The sequence below is a fragment of the Oncorhynchus mykiss genome, chromosome 1 (assembly GCF_013265735.2).
Source record: "Oncorhynchus mykiss isolate Arlee chromosome 1, USDA_OmykA_1.1, whole genome shotgun sequence".
NCBI classification, from domain to species: Eukaryota; Metazoa; Chordata; class Actinopteri; order Salmoniformes; family Salmonidae; genus Oncorhynchus; species Oncorhynchus mykiss.
The window spans coordinates 27,580,127-27,597,059 of record NC_048565.1 but is presented as its reverse complement, the minus strand read 5'-3'; the positions used below and the strand labels follow the sequence as shown (position 1 = coordinate 27,597,059).

Sequence of the window (16,933 nt, the reverse complement as noted above, 5' to 3'; positions counted from 1 at the left end):
AGTCAGTCAGCCTGTCTGTCTGTCTGTCTGTCTGTCTGTCTGTCTGTCTGTCTGTCTGTCTGTCTGTCTGTCTGTCTGTCTGTCTTTGTTTGTATGTATGTTTGTGAGTTCTGCGCTGGCATGGTGTCAGGTGAATGCAGGGCAGTTAGGGGCTATAACTGGGTTTTGGGGTGGGGTCAGTTAGGGGCTATAACTGGGTTTTGGGGTGGGGTCAGTTAGGGGGCTATAACTGGGTTTGAGGGGGGGGTCAGTTAGGGGACTATAACCGGGGTGTCGTGACTCGGTGGTTAGGGGTAATTTTAGGGCTTGGAGGGACAAGGGGCAGGAGAATGGGTGAGCGCACGGGGCACAACAAGTCTAATACAGCCGTCACTGTGGCAGGTGGTGTGGATGGAGGAACAGAGACTTGTCTCTGAGTGTGTGTCTGTGTCTGAGCATTTGTGGGGTAGGGTATGTGTGTGGGTGTGGGTGGGTATATGTGTGGGTGGGGTTGGGTATATGTGTGGGTATATACAGTGCCTTGCGAAAGTATTTGGCCCCCTTGAACTTTGCGACCTTTTGCCACATTTCAGGCTTCAAACATAAAGATATAAAACTGTATTTTTTTGTGAAGAATCAACAACAAGTGGGACACAATCATGAAGTGGAACGACATTTATTGGATATTTCAAACTTTTTTAACAAATCAAAAACTGAAAAATTGGGCATGCAAAATTATTCAGCCCCCTTTACTTTCAGTGCAGCAAACTCTCTCCAGAAGTTCAGTGAGGATCTCTGAATGATCCAATGTTGACCTAAATGACTAATGATGATAAATACAATCCACCTGTGTGTAATCAAGTCTCCGTATAAATGCACCTGCACTGTGATAGTCTCAGAGGTCCGTTAAAAGCGCAGAGAGCATCATGAAGAACAAGGAACACACCAGGCAGGTCCGAGATACTGTTGTGAAGAAGTTTAAAGCCGGATTTGGATACAAAAAGATTTCCCAAGCTTTAAACATCCCAAGGAGCACTGTGCAAGCGATAATATTGAAATGGAAGGAGTATCAGACCACTGCAAATCTACCAAGACCTGGCCGTCCCTCTAAACTTTCAGCTCATACAAGGAGAAGACTGATCAGAGATGCAGCCAAGAGGCCCATGATCACTCTGGATGAACTGCAGAGATCTACAGCTGAGGTGGGAGACTCTGTCCATAGGACAACAATCAGTCGTATATTGCACAAATCTGGCCTTTATGGAAGAGTGGCAAGAAGAAAGCCATTTCTTAAAGATATCCATAAAAAGTGTCGTTTAAAGTTTGCCACAAGCCACCTGGGAGACACACCAAACATGTGGAAGAAGGTGCTCTGGTCAGATGAAACCAAAATTGAACTTTTTGGCAACAATGCAAAACGTTATGTTTGGCGTAAAAGCAACACAGCTGAACACACCATCCCCACTGTCAAACATGGTGGTGGCAGCATCATGGTTTGGGCCTGCTTTTCTTCAGCAGGGACAGTGAAGATGGTTAAAATTGATGGGAAGATGGATGGAGCCAAATACAGGACCATTCTGGAAGAAAACCTGATGGAGTCTGTAAAAGACCTGAGACTGGGACGGAGATTTGTCTTCCAACAAGACAATGATCCAAAACATAAAGCAAAATCTACAATGGAATGGTTCAAAAATAAACATATCCAGGTGTTAGAATGGCCAAGTCAAAGTCCAGACCTGAATCCAATCGAGAATCTGTGGAAAGAACTGAAAACTGCTGTTCACAAATGCTCTCCATCCAACCTCACTGAGCTCGAGCTGTTTTGCAAGGAGGAATGGAAAAAAATGTCAGTCTCTCGATGTGCAAAACTGATAGAGACATACCCCAAGCGACTTACAGCTGTAATCGGAGCAAAAGGTGGCGCTAAAAAGTATTAACTTAACGGGGCTGAATAATTTTGCACGCCCAATTTTTCAGTTTTTGATTTGTTAAAAAAGTTTGAAATATCCAATAAATGTCGTTCCACTTCATGATTGTGTCCCACTTGTTGTTGATTCTTCACAAAAAAATACAGTTTTATATCTTTATGTTTGAAGCCTGAAATGTGGCAAAAGGTCGCAAAGTTCAAGGGGGTTGAATACTTTCGCAAGGCACTGTATGTGGGTGTGGGTGGGTATATGTGTGGGTGTGGGTGGGTGGGTATATGTGTGGGTGGGATTGGGTATATGTGTGGGTGTGGGTGGGTATATGTGTGGGTGTGGATGGGTATATGTGTGGGTGTGGATGGGTATATGTGTGGGTGGGATTGGGTATATGTGTGGGTGTGGGTGGGTATATGTGTGGGTGTGGTTGGGTATTGGGTATATGTGTGGGTATGGTTGGGTATATGTGTGGGTGGGGTTGGGTATATGTGTGGGTGGGCATATGTGTGGGTGGGTATATGTGTGGGTGTGGTTGGGTGGGATTGGGTATATGTGTGGGTGGGTATATGTGTGGGTGTGGTTGGATATATGTGTGGGTATGGTAGGGTATATGTGTGGGTGTGGTTGGGTATATGTGTGGGTGTGGTTGGGTATATGTGTGGGTGTGGTTGGGTATATGTTTGGGTGTGGTTGGGTATATGTGTGAGTGGATTCTATTGCATTTTATTGCATGACATAAGTATTTGATCACCTACCAACCAGTAAGAATTCCGGGTCTCACAGACCTGTTAGTTTTTATTTAAGAAGCCCTCCTGTCCTCCACTCATTACCTGTATTAACTGCACCTGTTTGAACTCATTCATTACCTGTATAAAAAACACCTGTCCACACACTCCACAATGGCAAAGACCAGAGAGCTATGTAAGGACATCAGTGATAAAATTGTAGACCTGCACAAGGCTGGGATGGGCTACAAGACAATAGGCAAGCAACTTGGTGAGAAGGCAACAACTGTTGGCGCAATTAAGAAGTTCAAGATGGCGGTCAATCACCCTCGGTCTGTGGCTCCATGCAAGATCTCACCTCGTTGGGCATCAATGATCATGAGGAAGGTGAGGGATCAGCCCAGAACTACACGGCAGGACCTGGTCAATGACCTGAAGAGAGTTGGGAACACAGTCTCAAAGAAAACCATTAGTAACACACTACGCCGTCATGGATTAAAATCCTGCAGCGCATGCAAGGTCCCCCTGCTCAAGCCAGGCATGTCCAGGCTCGTCTAAAGTTTGCCAATGACCATCTGGATGATCCAGAGGAGGAATGGGAGAAGGTCATGTGGTCTGATGAGACAAAAATAGAGCCTTTTGGTCTAAACTCCACTCACCATGTTTGGAGGAAGAAGAAGGATGAGTACAACCCCAAGAACACCATCCCAACCGTGAAGCATGGAGGTGGAAACATCATTCTTTGGGGAGGCTTTTCTGCAAAGGGGACAGGACGACTGCACCGTATTGAGGGGAGGATGGATGGGGACATGTATCGCGAGATCTTCGCCAACAACCTCCTTCCCTCAGTAAGAGCATTGAAGATGGGTCGTGGCTGGGTCTTCCAGCATGACAACGACCTGAAACACACAGCCAGGGCAACTAAGGAGTGGCTCCGTAAGAAGCATCTCAAGGTCCTGGAGTGGCCTAGACCGTCTCCAGACCTGAACCCAATAGAACATCTTTGGAGGGAGCTGAAATTCCGTATTGCCCAGCGATGGCCCCGAAACCTGAAGGACCTGGAGAAGGTCTGTATGGAGGAGTGGGACAAAATCCCTGCTGCAGTGTGTGCAAACCTGGTCAAGAACTGCCAAATATTAATATTAATACCAAATACTTATGTCATGCAATAAAATGCAAATTAATTCATTACACAATGTGATTTTCTGGATTTTTACATGCTCTCCATGCTTTGTAAGTAGGAAAACCTGCAAAATCGGTCAGTGTATCAAATACTTGTTCTCCCCACTGTATGTGTGGGTGTGGTTGGGTATATGTGTGGGTATGGTTGGGTATATTTGTGGGTGTGGTTGGGTATATGTGTGAGTGGGTATATGTGTGGGTCTGTGTGGGTATATGTGTGGGTGTGGGTGGGTATATGTGTGGGTGTGGATGGGTATATGTCTGGGTGGGTATATGTGTGGGTGGGGTTTGGTATATGTGTGGATGTGGGTGTGTATATGTGTGGGTGGGGTTGGGTATATGTGTGGGTCTGTGTGGGTATATGTGCCTGAAACAATAGGGTAAATGTTAAACTTCAGCCGCCCTCTGATTACAGAGAGCAGCGTTCTCTAGCTCAACCTGCTTTCTCTATGTATGTCTCACCTCACTTGGTCACACCTGTGCTGTCTGTTTGTTTGTGTGTGTGCGTGTGTGTGTGTGGGGGGGGGGGGATCTCAAGGATGTGTGTGTGCTCATAGATGTGGATATACTGGAAAAACAGCTCAGCACTGACTAGGATTGCAGGATTGCACACACTGCTCCCGTAAGGGAATTGTGCTGACTCAACTCCCTGGAACTTCCTGCTTCTCCATATCTAGCTGAGCAGACGGAAGGGAACAGATAAAGATACTGGAATAGAGGGATGGAGGGAGAGGTGTAGAAATAGGCTGGTGGTTGGGTAGCCAGGTTGAGAAGCAGCTGTAGATCTGTTGTTCTAGACAATGAGTGTCAGTCAGCACAGTCTAGTAGGGTCTCTCCCTCCCACACCAGGAGTCCCTAGCCGGCCCCTCTGGGTCCTCGTCTGTAGGGGGGCAGGCTGATGGCTTGGGCCTGGAGGGGCCTTACTCACAAACTCTTACACTGTACACATTCACACACCAGTTATCACAGGGGCAGAGGTAACGTCACTCACACTGTGTAGTATGGCATTTTCAGCCTATATGTATGGGTTTTCTATTCTCTAGTTACCATCGGCAGTATTAGTGTGTGGGCACTTCTACCTATTCAAGACCTTGCATCAGTGAGAGTTTAAGTTCATATAGGGGTTTGTGACTCCTGTTTTGCTCATTAATTAAGGCTGGCTGTGTGGGTGGGAGTTTACAGTATGTGGTGAGGAGGTGGTGGTGCCAGGGGGCAGGTGGCAGGGTACCAGAACTGGGCCCCAGTGTGTTTGTCACTTCCTGCCGGTTGCTGTCTGGCCCAGTGGGGGTGGCTGAGTCACCAGGGGGTCACAGAGGCAGCTGTCACAGCCCAGCAAGGGGGCAAGGTGAGGGGGAAGGGGTGAGAGGGGTGCGGGGGAGGCAGCTGGCATGGCTCCACAGACCTGGAGGCAAAAGGAGAGGAGAGGTGAAGGGAACAAGGGCATCTGTCTATGTGTGATTGTGGATCGGAACCTGAAGACTCAGAGCCCAGATGTAGCCCTGCTGCCCAGAGCACAGTATTGTGGGGTTGTGGTGGAGGCTCATGGGTGGATGGGGGTCAGAGGGTGTCGCGCCATGAGATTAGAATCAAAACAGCCATGAAACAGCATGGCGACTGCCTGGAAATACACACTTACCACAGGGGGAACCACCTCATACTTACACTGAGACACAGAGAGAGAAAGAGGGATTGGGGGAGGGATAGTCAGAGGGAGAGAGAAAGAGAGAGAGTGAGAGAGAGAGCTCAGGCCCTGAGTGGGATCTGAGTCACTCTCACACACTCATGTTCACTGTGTGAATAATACACTCACACACGTCCCAGACACTCATTGATGTAGCATTCCTTCTGCTAATATCATAATTAGTACTGTGTTATATCAGTTGGCTGTTAGTGTTCACACCTGCATTCACACACACACACACACACACACACACACACACACACACACACACACACACACACACACACACACACACACACACACACACACACACACACACACATACACACACACACACACACACACACACACACACACACACACACACACACACACACACACACACACACACACACACACACACACATACACACACACACACACACACACACACACAAACAGAGAGAGAGAGACAGAAGGACAGACAGACAGACAGACACTCACATTCACACATATTAACACCCACGAGGTGTGTGAGGACAATGGTCCTCTGTGTGCGGGCTCTCTGCCCTCTGCCCCCTGCGGCTGGGACAGCAGCCCTACTCTCCTCCTGTCTTTTAAGCGCTCTCTGTTTTCCTTCTACCCCGAGAGCATCCAGATCTGCTGACGAGCTTTTGGCACGTGTCTAAATGAGGAGCCCTGTGCCAACGTGCCTGGCTGCATCACGCTCACTGCCAGCCACTGTGCCAAGGCTCTGCCAACACACCATAGGCACAGCCTGAAAGAGACAACTTTTCCTCCACTCTCCTCTGAGTATGCCAGCGTCCTGTTGTCATCCAACATGATTGTTATTGACAAATTTGAAACAAGGCCTCAGAAATATGGGATTTTTCATCCCTCCGTTCACACTGTCCTACTGTGTGATATTGAGTGATTGATCTCCAGTCCCTACATTCCTGCATCTGTTGATTTTCATATCAAAGGCGTTCCCTAAGAGCATGATTGTTGTGCAACTGCTTTTATAAGCACATAGTCTCACAGAGAGACTGAGGGTGGCTGGGATGGGATGGGATGGCTCAGCCTCAGGCCAGTTGTGATTGGGCTGTAGAGGGGAGGGAGGGACGGAGTGGCCCAGTGGAGTGGAGCTGACCTGGGATGGGGTCAGGGTCTCCCAGGGCTGGTCAGGGCTGGGACACCACACTGACCACAGAGCAGTATACAGTCCCACTCATTGTGTGCTTTTCTAATATGATATACTGTTGCTTAGACCACAGCAGAATGTTGATCAAATCCAAACTTAACTTTGGGACTTTACGCTAGTATCCTGTGTCCTCCCTCCCTGTGGCTCCATCTATGGCATTTATTGGTCGCATACACAGTTTAGCAGATGTTATAGCGGGTGCAGTGAAATGCTTATGTTACCTAGCTCCTAACAATGCAGTAAAATGTCAAGCAAGTACACAAATAATAATAATAATACTTTTTTGAACAGTCTAACTAAAATGCAATTCCTGGTCTTACATACTGTATAATCTTTTGTGTTTTAGAGGTCAGGGATGCTCCCTTCCACCCAGTGTTTTAGAGGTCAGGGATGCTCCCTTCCACCCAGTGTTTTAGAAGTCAGGGATGCTCCCTTCCACCCAGTGTTTTAGAGGTCAGGGATGCTCCCTTCCACCCAGTGTTTTAGAGGTCAGGGATGCTCCCTTCCACCCAGTGTTTTAGAGGTCAGGGATGCTCCCTTCCACCCAGTGGTTTAGAGGTCAGGGATGCTCCCTTCCACCCAGTGTTTTAGAGGTCAGGGATGCTCCCTTCCACCCAGTGGTTTAGAGGTCAGGGATGCTCCCTTCCACCCAGTGGTTTAGAGGTCAGGGATGCTCCCTTCCACCCAGTGGTTTAGAGGTCAGGGATGCTCCCTTCCACCCAGTGGTTTAGAGGTCAGGGATGCTCCCTTCCACCCAGTGGTTTAGAGGTCAGGGATGCTCCCTTCCACCCAGTGTTTTAGAGGTCAGGGATGCTCCCTTACACCCAGTGTTTTCGGCCATCTTTATGGAGGTACTTGGTCCACAGTTGGGTCTGTCTCACAAATCATGGCTGTGGTGGTTTCATCTCATTTCCTGTGTGGATGTGTGAACAGTGGACCTCTCAGGCCAGAGCCTGTGGGCCCAACCAGTGGTTGTGTGTTTGTATTCCCATCTTTGTCCTCATGTCATGGTTTAGGACTCTTGGAGAAGGTGTTTAGTGTGTCTGGGTTAGCTGGGTTCCATCAGACCCCATAGTCGCATCACTGGATCCAGATCAGCACACTCAATCACTGCCCTGTTTAGACATGGGTGTTTCATCATGGGTGTTTGCCACTTTTATTCACAATGTACCTCTGTGGTATGTTACGTGTGTGTGTGTGTGTGTGTGTGTGTGTGTGTGTGTGTGTGTGTGTGTGTGTGTGTGTGTGTGTGTGTGTGTGTGTGTGTGTGTGTGTGTGTGTTTGTGTGTGTGTGTGTGTGTGTGGGTGTGCGTGTGCGTGTGTTTGCATGCTTGTGTGTATGCGTGTGTCAGTCACGGGGGTGTGGGGGATGTGGGGGTTGACATCTATTTCTGCAGAGGAAGTTTGTGGTTAGACCGGTTCTGTGCTCCCGTTCACATTTTTCCTCTCCATGTAGCCGTGCTTTTTAAAAGCCATGCAGTTTCTTACAGATGTGGAAGTCATTTCAGCAGTGCTTGTGTAACGACTGGAGGAGTTTTTGTTCTGCATTGAGACGCTGCTGGGTCTGGGCTCCCCCTCCTCGCCCCAGGGCAGCATGAGAAGGTCTAGGCTTGGCCTTCTCGTAAATAAAGCCCCTGTTCCAGGCTGTAAGGAAATAGCCTCTTAAGAAATGCAACAATGTGGGACTGGCCATGTATATGACAGAAAACCAACAGAATCCACAACTAACACTGCACGTGTTTGTTTTTTCATTTTCAAATGTATTCATGATCATTTGTTTCCTAGATAAAAAAAATACTGCATTCCCCAGCTGTAAAGCTGGCGCTGTGTTGCCCTCAATGTTTGTCTGACAGTGTCTACACTTTGGGCAAGGGTATATATTTATTGTCCGTCTGATTAAATCAGCATGAGAACATTCCAGAGTTGCAGGCATTCCTTTTTTTCTTTGATAGGTTCTTCTGTCCTGCACCTGATAAGAAGGTACTTCTGGAAGTTTCTCCCATCTCCACAGAGGAACCCTGGAGCTCTGTCAGAGTGACCATCGAGTTCTTGGTCATCTCCCTGTCCAAAGCCCTTCTCCCCCGATTGCTTATGAAACATGATGCCTCTGAGCGCAATTTCGAGTCTCATAGCAAATGGTCTAAATACTTATGTAAATAAGGTATTTCTGTTAGTGTTTTTAAATGTCTGAAAGTCTGTTTTCACTTTGTCATTATGGGGTATTGTATGTAGATTGATGAGGGAAAAAAATATTTCATCCATTTAGAATAAGGCTGTAACGTAACAAAATGTGTAAAAAGTCAAGGGGTCTGAATACTTTCTGAATGCACTGTACATACACACACACAGTCTTGTACAACCATAAACCTATCCCTAACCTGTACCCTAACCCTAACCTTAACCTTAAAACTAACCCTAGCTCCTAAACCTAATTCTAACCCTAAACGCTAATTCTGACCTTAACCCTAAACCCCCTATAAATAGAATTTGACCTTGTGGGGACTAACAAAATGTCCCCAGGACTTCTGGTCCCCACAAGTGTAGTTAAACATGTCCACACACACGCACACACACATCCTTAATGTCTCTGAGATAGATACTGCAGATGAGGGTAACTCCCCACTCTCCAGGGTGAGTGTAAAGGATGAATTGATAATTGATCACTTCCACATTGCCTGAGGATATGACATCTGCCTCGAGTCTGTCTCCTGTGCTCTGCTCTGTAGGGAACTGCCTCGTGGGAAACAGGATGTCACACTGGGTGGCACATGTCTGTCTTCTACTTCCTGCTCTTTATACTGTGGGTGTGGTTGATTGGTGGAGGACATATAGGCCTATACAGTATCTAGCCTTAACAGAGTCATGGCGTCTTAAGTGTAAAAGTGCATTGTTACATTCTCTAGTATGAAGGCCCCGTTATGACTACTCTGGTATGCTTTGGTTAGTCAGCCCCACCACTCTCTCTCATCTCAGACATACTGCCTTGAGTGTGACTTAATGTATCTCATTAAGTCTGCATATCTACCATGTCTCTCACTACTCCTCTGTGTATACATACGTACAAGGACCCAGGGGCCAACATGTTCAGACCTCTCTGCCTCAGCTTTGTCTTATTCTCTGTGTGTCTCAGCTTGTTACTCATATATGCCTTTGTGTCGAAAATCTACCCATGTTATTTGTTCATGAGCACATTCATTTGTGCTTCTTGTTTGTAGTGGTCTTGTGTAACTATATCATTACAGAGTCTGGGTCGTCTTGACTATAAATACATACTGTACATAACGTCCTGACTATAAACACATACTGTACATAACGTCCTCACTATAAACACATACTGTACATAACGTCCTCACTATAAACACATACTGTACATAACGTCCTCACTATAAACACATACTGTACATAACGTCCTCACTATAAACACATACTGTACATAACGTCCTCACTATAAACACATACTGTACATAACGTCCTCACTATAAACACATACTGTACATAACGTCCTCACTATAAACACATACTGTACATAACGTCCTCACTATAAACACATACTGTACATAACGTCCTGACTATAAACACATACTGTACATAACGTCCTCACTATAAACACATACTGTACACAACGTCCTCACTATAAACACATACTGTACATAACGTCCTCACTATAAACACATACTGTACATAACGTCCTCACTATAAACACATACTGTACATAACGTCCTCACTATAAACACATACTGTACATAACGTCCTCACTATAAACACATACTGTACATAACGTCCTCACTATAAACACATACTGTACATAACGTCCTCACTATAAACACATACTGTACATAATGTCCTGAGCCAAGGGAAAATACACCTGTGAGCTGCACTGGACGGGAATATATGGAACACTTATTCAAAGCATTTTATTCACTTCACTGCACTTATTCAAAGCATTTTTCAAAGACAGAGACTGAGAGGAGCAGATGCATCTAAATGAGCGCCTGGTCCCCGAGGGCATTTATGAGCAAATAGTGTCTCAAAGAGAAGATCAGGATTGTTTTGGCTGTAGGAATCAAAAGCTTCCCCTGAATTGAATCCCAGTATTAACCCCCACCCTCTCTCTCTCGCCCTCTTTCTTTCAGGAACTCAAACACACACACCCACACATACACACACACACACTCACACAAACATACACACACTCCCCCACCCATCTTCACAAACACACTGATTCTCTGTGTGTTATCCCTTAAACCAGTCCCACCCTCTCTCTGAGCAGGCAGCAGGCAGCAAGCAGCCTTCCACCAAACTTGTTGCGCCACACTGCCTGTGTCTATCTTACTCTGTATTGTAACTATTGTTATTTATCTTTCCTGTGACTCCATCCTTCCCCTTTAAGTCTATGGGCATTATGTCTATGATAAGAAGGTACTGTAGATTAACTATAACAATACCAAACCAATAAACCCCTGGACCCCCCCCCCCCCCCCCTCTGTGTTTCACTCCCTGCAGTCAAACTCAATTATCTCTCCAGGACACCAGTGACCACTCAACAGGCCATAAACCACTGCAACACCACCTCCCCTCAACCAGACTCAATCTGTCCCACTCCTCACTCTCCTTTCTCTAAGTTGCATGGTCTGGCTCCACATAAAACCCAAAAGGGTTAGTGTGAGACAGTAGGTCAGGGTTCGAGAGTTCCGTTCATACACATCAAATTACATATACATATAACCGATTTTCTCTGATATCACTAAACCTTCCTGTTAAACACAGTGCCCTGTTAGTTGTGGGTTGAGCTTCTCTGGTGTATAGAGAATATATGTCTGTATGTCTACAGTATATATATCACCTCAAATTAACCTGGGGGAAAGAGGGGTAGGATTTGAGTATAGCTGCTTTTCTCATGTCTGCATTGTTGGGATCCCCCCAATAAAAACTGTGTGTTTAGCCTGATGGAGTTCTGAATGTTCCTTCTGGAAGGACCAGAGAAAGACTGTTTAAATGTGTTATTGATGGCTAAAAGGCCTGTGTTGGTTGGGGGAAGCTCTGTTTAAGTTGGCCGGTGGGGGACAAAAAGGTGGAGAGGTCCAAAATGATAAACATATATGTAAACAGATATTCATCTGTTTATTTTAAACTCACTGCCCCATGGTATATGGATTCTCAGAACCACTTATGGTGCACATTTAAGTCCTTGCATTTCATCTCATGCATAACCATGTGCCTGTGCTGTGGTGCAGATTTCACATTAGTTCACATTAATGCATGTAGCCTATATGCCTTTGTCAAACACTGTGTTATAGTGTGGTGAAGTTTAGTGTAGTGTAGTTCAGTGTAGTTAGTATAGTGTAGTTTAGTGTAGTTTAGTGTAGTGCGTATTAGGTGCAGCTTGTGTACTAGATCTATTCAGTTGATAGTGAAAAGATGGAATATTTGCTTTGATTCATTTTAACCTGTGTAAATCGATTGATTCAGTGCTTTCAGAGGCAGTTGGAATGGGCTTAGTTTTCTCTTTATCCCTGGTGTAAAGTGGAAATGTGAATACTTCTTGCAATGGAACCCTAGTAAAGAACCTGAGGTGTGGGGTGTGGAGCTGAGAGAGAGATGAGGAAGGAGAGTTAGTTGCCAGGGAGGAAGAAGTATTGTTTGGTTGGAGAGTCGGGATAGATGTCAGAGTGGTGTGACGACAGAGCGTCGGGATAGATGTCAGAGTGGTGTGATGACAGAGAGTCGGGATAGATGTCAGAGTGGTGTGATGACAGAGAGTCGGGATAGATGTCAAAGTGGTGTGACAACAGAGAGTCGGGATAGATGTCAGAGTGGTGTGACGATAGAAAGTCGGGATAGATGTCAGAGTGGTGTGACGACAGAGAGTCGGGATAGATGTCAGAGTGGTGTGATGACAGGGAGTCGGGATAGATGTCAGAGTGGAGTGATGACAGAGAGTCGGGATAGATGTCAGAGTGGTGTGACGACAGAGAGTCGGGATAGATGTCAGAGTGGTGTGATGACAGAGAGTCGGGATAGATGTCAGAGTGGTGTGATGATGACAGGGAGTCGGGATAGATGTCAGATTGGTGTGATGACAGAGAGTCGGGATAGATGTCAGAGTGGTGTGATGATGACAGGGAGTCGGGATAGATGTCAGAGTGGTGTGATGACAGAGAGTCGGGATAGATGTCAAAGTGGTGTGACGACAAAGAGTCGGGATAGATGTCAGATTGGTGTGATGACAGAGAGTTGGGATAGATGTCAGAGTGGTGTGACGACAGAGAGTCGGGATAGATGTCAGATTGGTGTGATGATGACAGGGAGTCGGGATAGATGTCAATGTGGTGTGACGACAGAGAGTCGGGATAGATGTCAGAGTGGTGTGATGATGACAGGGAGTCGGGATAGATGTCAGAGTGGTGTGGTGACAGAGAGTCGGGATAGATGTCAGAGTGGTGTGATGATGACAGGGAGTCGGGATAGATGTCAGAGTGGTGTGATGACAGAGAGTCGGGATAGATGTCAGAGTGGTGTGATGACAGAGAGTCGGGATAGATGTCAGAGTGGTGTTCAGAGAGTTGACAGAGAGTTGGAAGAATGAAAGGGGAGAGAGGATATGGTTCTAGGTGCTGACTCACCTTACAACTGGGAACTGGGCTGTTCTGTGAAATCAATAAGTTGTTCATTGTGCAGACAGTATTTGGCCTCTCAGACAGTATGTTTGTAAGTGTGTGTGTTTATGGCTAGGATTGGTGTTTGGGTTTCAGAGTGATTAGGTTTACGTGTGTGTATGTGTCTGAAAGAGGGTATGCGTGTTTATAGCCAAAGCCCCGTCCCCTGTCTCTTCCTCCTTCCCTATACTCCCAGCTACAGAAATAAACATCACCCACAGATTGACAGACTGCACGCTTTTGTCTGGAACTGAATTCCAAAGCCTCAGGGATGTGCTATTTCTATGGCCCTGAGCCAAACAAACAACCATATACTCTACCCCTTTCTCTGTCTCATACTGCGATGGAGTCCTGTACATGCTCTCTCCCCTCTCTCTCTCTCTCTCTCTCTCTCTCTCTCTCTCTCTCTCTCGCTCTGTTTCTCTGTCTCTCTCACTCACTCACTCTCTCTCTCTCCCCTCTCTCTCTCTCTCTCTGTCTCTCTGTCTCTCTCTCACTCACTCACTCACTCGCTCTCTCTCTCTCTCTCTCTCTCTCTCTCTGTCTCTCTGTCTCTCTCTCTCATTCACTCTCTCTCTCTCTCTCTCTCTCTCTCTCTCTCTCTCTCTCTCTCTCTCTCTCTCTGTGTGTCTCACACAGCCATGGAGTCCTGTACATGCTCTCTCCCCCTCTCTCTTGCTGTCTCTCTCTCTCTTTCTCTCTCTCTTTCTCTCATGTCTCATATGGATATAAACATACTTAGCGATAGGGCATTAATGGCACACACACTAATTTGTATAAATAAAGTCAGGATTTTCTGATCTCTCATAGGAGAGCCTTGGTTTGCTGTCTCTCTGTCTCTCTCCATCCTACAGCAGCCTTGGTAAATAAACAGCAACATGGCAGGAAGAAAACATCTCAGTGAGCTATCCTGGGCCTTGGCTGGGCCCGAGGTGAGACAGGAAGAGAGAAAAAGTGGAATGTTAGTGTATGTATGCCTGTACGTGGGACTAGAGAACCATTTCCTTGTTTAGATTCGAGAGGATCTTCAATAGGCCTTTCTTTCTGTTTGCTCAGAATGGGTTGCATGTGTTTTACAATTCAAACCCCCTATTGTACGAGCTCCACTCTGACGCAAGTGAGGTTTTCTCTTTCATTCCAATCAGCACCCCTCCCATCCCTCTTACCCCTCCCCTAAGTCTTAGACGGAATGGGAGAAGACAGAGACAGTGTCTCTAGTGAACTGAGTGACCCCTTCCTCTATTTTGTTATTTGAGAAAACCTTACTACTTTTATCTGAGTGGTTAAAAGTGAGCCACAACGACTGTGTTGAATAATGTACCCAGATCTGTGCATTCATTTGGTAGTATATGTTTTCCTAGATGAGCGTTGTTGTGTCTGTGTGGTCTGTCTGCAGGTGTACCTGAAGGCCCCTATGATCCTGAATGGAGTGTGTGTGATCTGGAAGGGCTGGATAGACATGCTGCGCCTGGATGGGATGGGATGTCTGGAGTTCGATGAGGAGAGAGCACAGGTACTGTAGCACATCATTTATCACACCCCTGGTCCCCAAGCACCACCAACACAATACACACAACTAGATATAACAATTATCTACTATATATACACACATTTACATACAGTACACCTCTAGACGGACTACTTTTAAATTGCTTAACTAGAACTAAACTTAACATGTTGTGCCCCTGCCCCTACATATACACTTACTGGTCCAAACAAACTATGTGTCTCTCCCCCTCTGTGTGTGTTCAGCATGAGGATGCCCTGGCGCAGGCAGCCTTTGAGGATGCACGTAGGAGGACCCGGGACTTTGAGGACAGGGACCGCTCGCACAGAGAGGACCTGGAGGTGAGAGAGATTGGACAGACTGGGGATGGGGTGGGCTGGTGGTTTGACAGATTCTGAATGTCCCCGAGGTCACATGATTAGTGCTAACGAAAAATTGTGATGTTGGAAGGTTGTGATTGTTTGTGTCCCCTGTGTGCTGAGAGATTGTTACCATGAGAACCTTTGTAGGTTTCCCCTAAGGTAGCTGTAAATTACCATGACAGTTGTGTGAACAACCCGGTTTGTTTAAGATATTTAACTCTCTAACACAAATCTTGAACTTATTGTGTATTTGTCTGAGTTATCGGGTGTGTGTGTGTGTATTTTATTCAAAAGTATTTGTTATGGTATCTACAGTAGGTTTAGTGCATGAAGAGTCTATTCATAATAAGAACACAAAGAAACGTATTCATTTGTTCTCAGATTGATCCTAAATGCATCCCCTCTAAGATGAAAACCAAATTGTGTTTTTTTAGGACCCTGTGGCATCAAAAATCTGGGACTGATGGCATTCAAGGACTAGGGTCTGTCTTCTTTGCTTTTCAATATCACTCTGTCATGCACTAAACCCTGTGTGTGGTATGTGTGTGTTGGATGTGTGAGTGTGTTTGTGTGCGTAGTGAGGTGTCTGTGTGTTTGTGAATCAACACGAGAGCATGTGCATGTATTTGAACAATTTAAAGTATCTGAGTCTGCCTGTTTTAGTGCCTGCATGTGAATGAGTGAAGAGAGAGAGAGAGAAAGAAAGTTACATGTCAACAGTATTTGTTGAGTTAACACACTGTGTAATGAATGCTTAGTGATAATGTGGGTTCCTTCTCTCTCATTCCCCAAAATCTCATGGTCAGTCATATGAATATGGTTTCTGGATTTTTTTAAATGCATTTTCTGATTTTATGATAGTATGATGTGTGTAGGCCAGGAAATCCTACCAGGGTATAAGCTGGAAGACAGACCCCCCACACACACTCTCCCCCCAGTGCCTAATGGAGAACAGACCTCCTCACACACACACCACCCACCCTCACCCTGCTGCCGGAGGAGTCCGCTGCAAGGCCTGCTGGGACATATCTGCCACAGCTTGGCAGCACATGATTCTGAAGAGAGGGAGAGAGAGGGAGAGAGGGAGGGAGGGGGAGAGCATCTGAAGGAGTGCTTTCATGTTCACGTCTAGTATTTCCTCCCTCAGTAACATATCCTCAAGCTCCCTCAGGAAGAATGGACTCCTTTCTTCTGAAAATCAATAAGCCATGGAGGTATTATTGGTCAAAGAAAAAGGAAAATGGACGTCTCTGACATGAAGCCTGGAGGAGATAGTCTCAAACAGGATTGTGTGGAAGGTGTGCATGTAGTCAATGTATGACACATCTTCCAACTAAACCCTTTCCATGCCTTTCATTCTCAAATACTGACTGTGGTGGAAAAATGAAACCCCATAATCATTTTCTTCACGTTTTTTTCCATCCAAGTTATGTTGAAATAGCAGAAAGTCGTCTCCTGAATTGCTCTGATTCAGAATTTTCTGATTGGACTGTAGCATTTAGCAAATTCTCTAATTGTTGAATCCCCCTGCTCTGGAGTCCTCTCAAGGAGGGAGGAAGCTGATATTGTTGGTTTTATTTTAGATAAAAGATAATATTTGCATTTGGACAGCACAGGACCCTGTTTTTCTGTGATGTGGGCGCCTGGCTCTAGAGGACATTCAACCATTACATTTCTGTGGTCTGAACTTGTGATCCTGTACTCAGTCCACCATAACTCAATAAAGGCCAGCAGCACAA

The 16,933-nt window shown here is 46.0% G+C and overlaps 1 protein-coding gene across 5 annotated transcripts in view; it reads left to right on the top strand.

Moving 5' to 3' along the window:
* Nucleotides 1-16,933, top strand: part of LOC110520275 (core-binding factor subunit beta) — a 34,351-nt gene that overhangs the window by 13,038 nt on the left and 4,380 nt on the right. For 3 of the 5 annotated variants that reach the window (XM_021597473.2, XM_036974899.1, XM_021597466.2), the window contains 2 exons: nucleotides 14,722-14,838; nucleotides 15,078-15,173. In XM_021597473.2, the coding sequence (XP_021453148.1) occupies nucleotides 14,722-14,838; nucleotides 15,078-15,173 (213 nt within the window). Of the gene's footprint in view, nucleotides 1-14,721; nucleotides 14,839-15,077; nucleotides 15,174-15,628; nucleotides 15,677-16,933 lie in introns of all 5 variants that reach the window. The other 2 variants (XM_036974915.1, XM_021597481.2) reach the window with 1 other exon arrangement.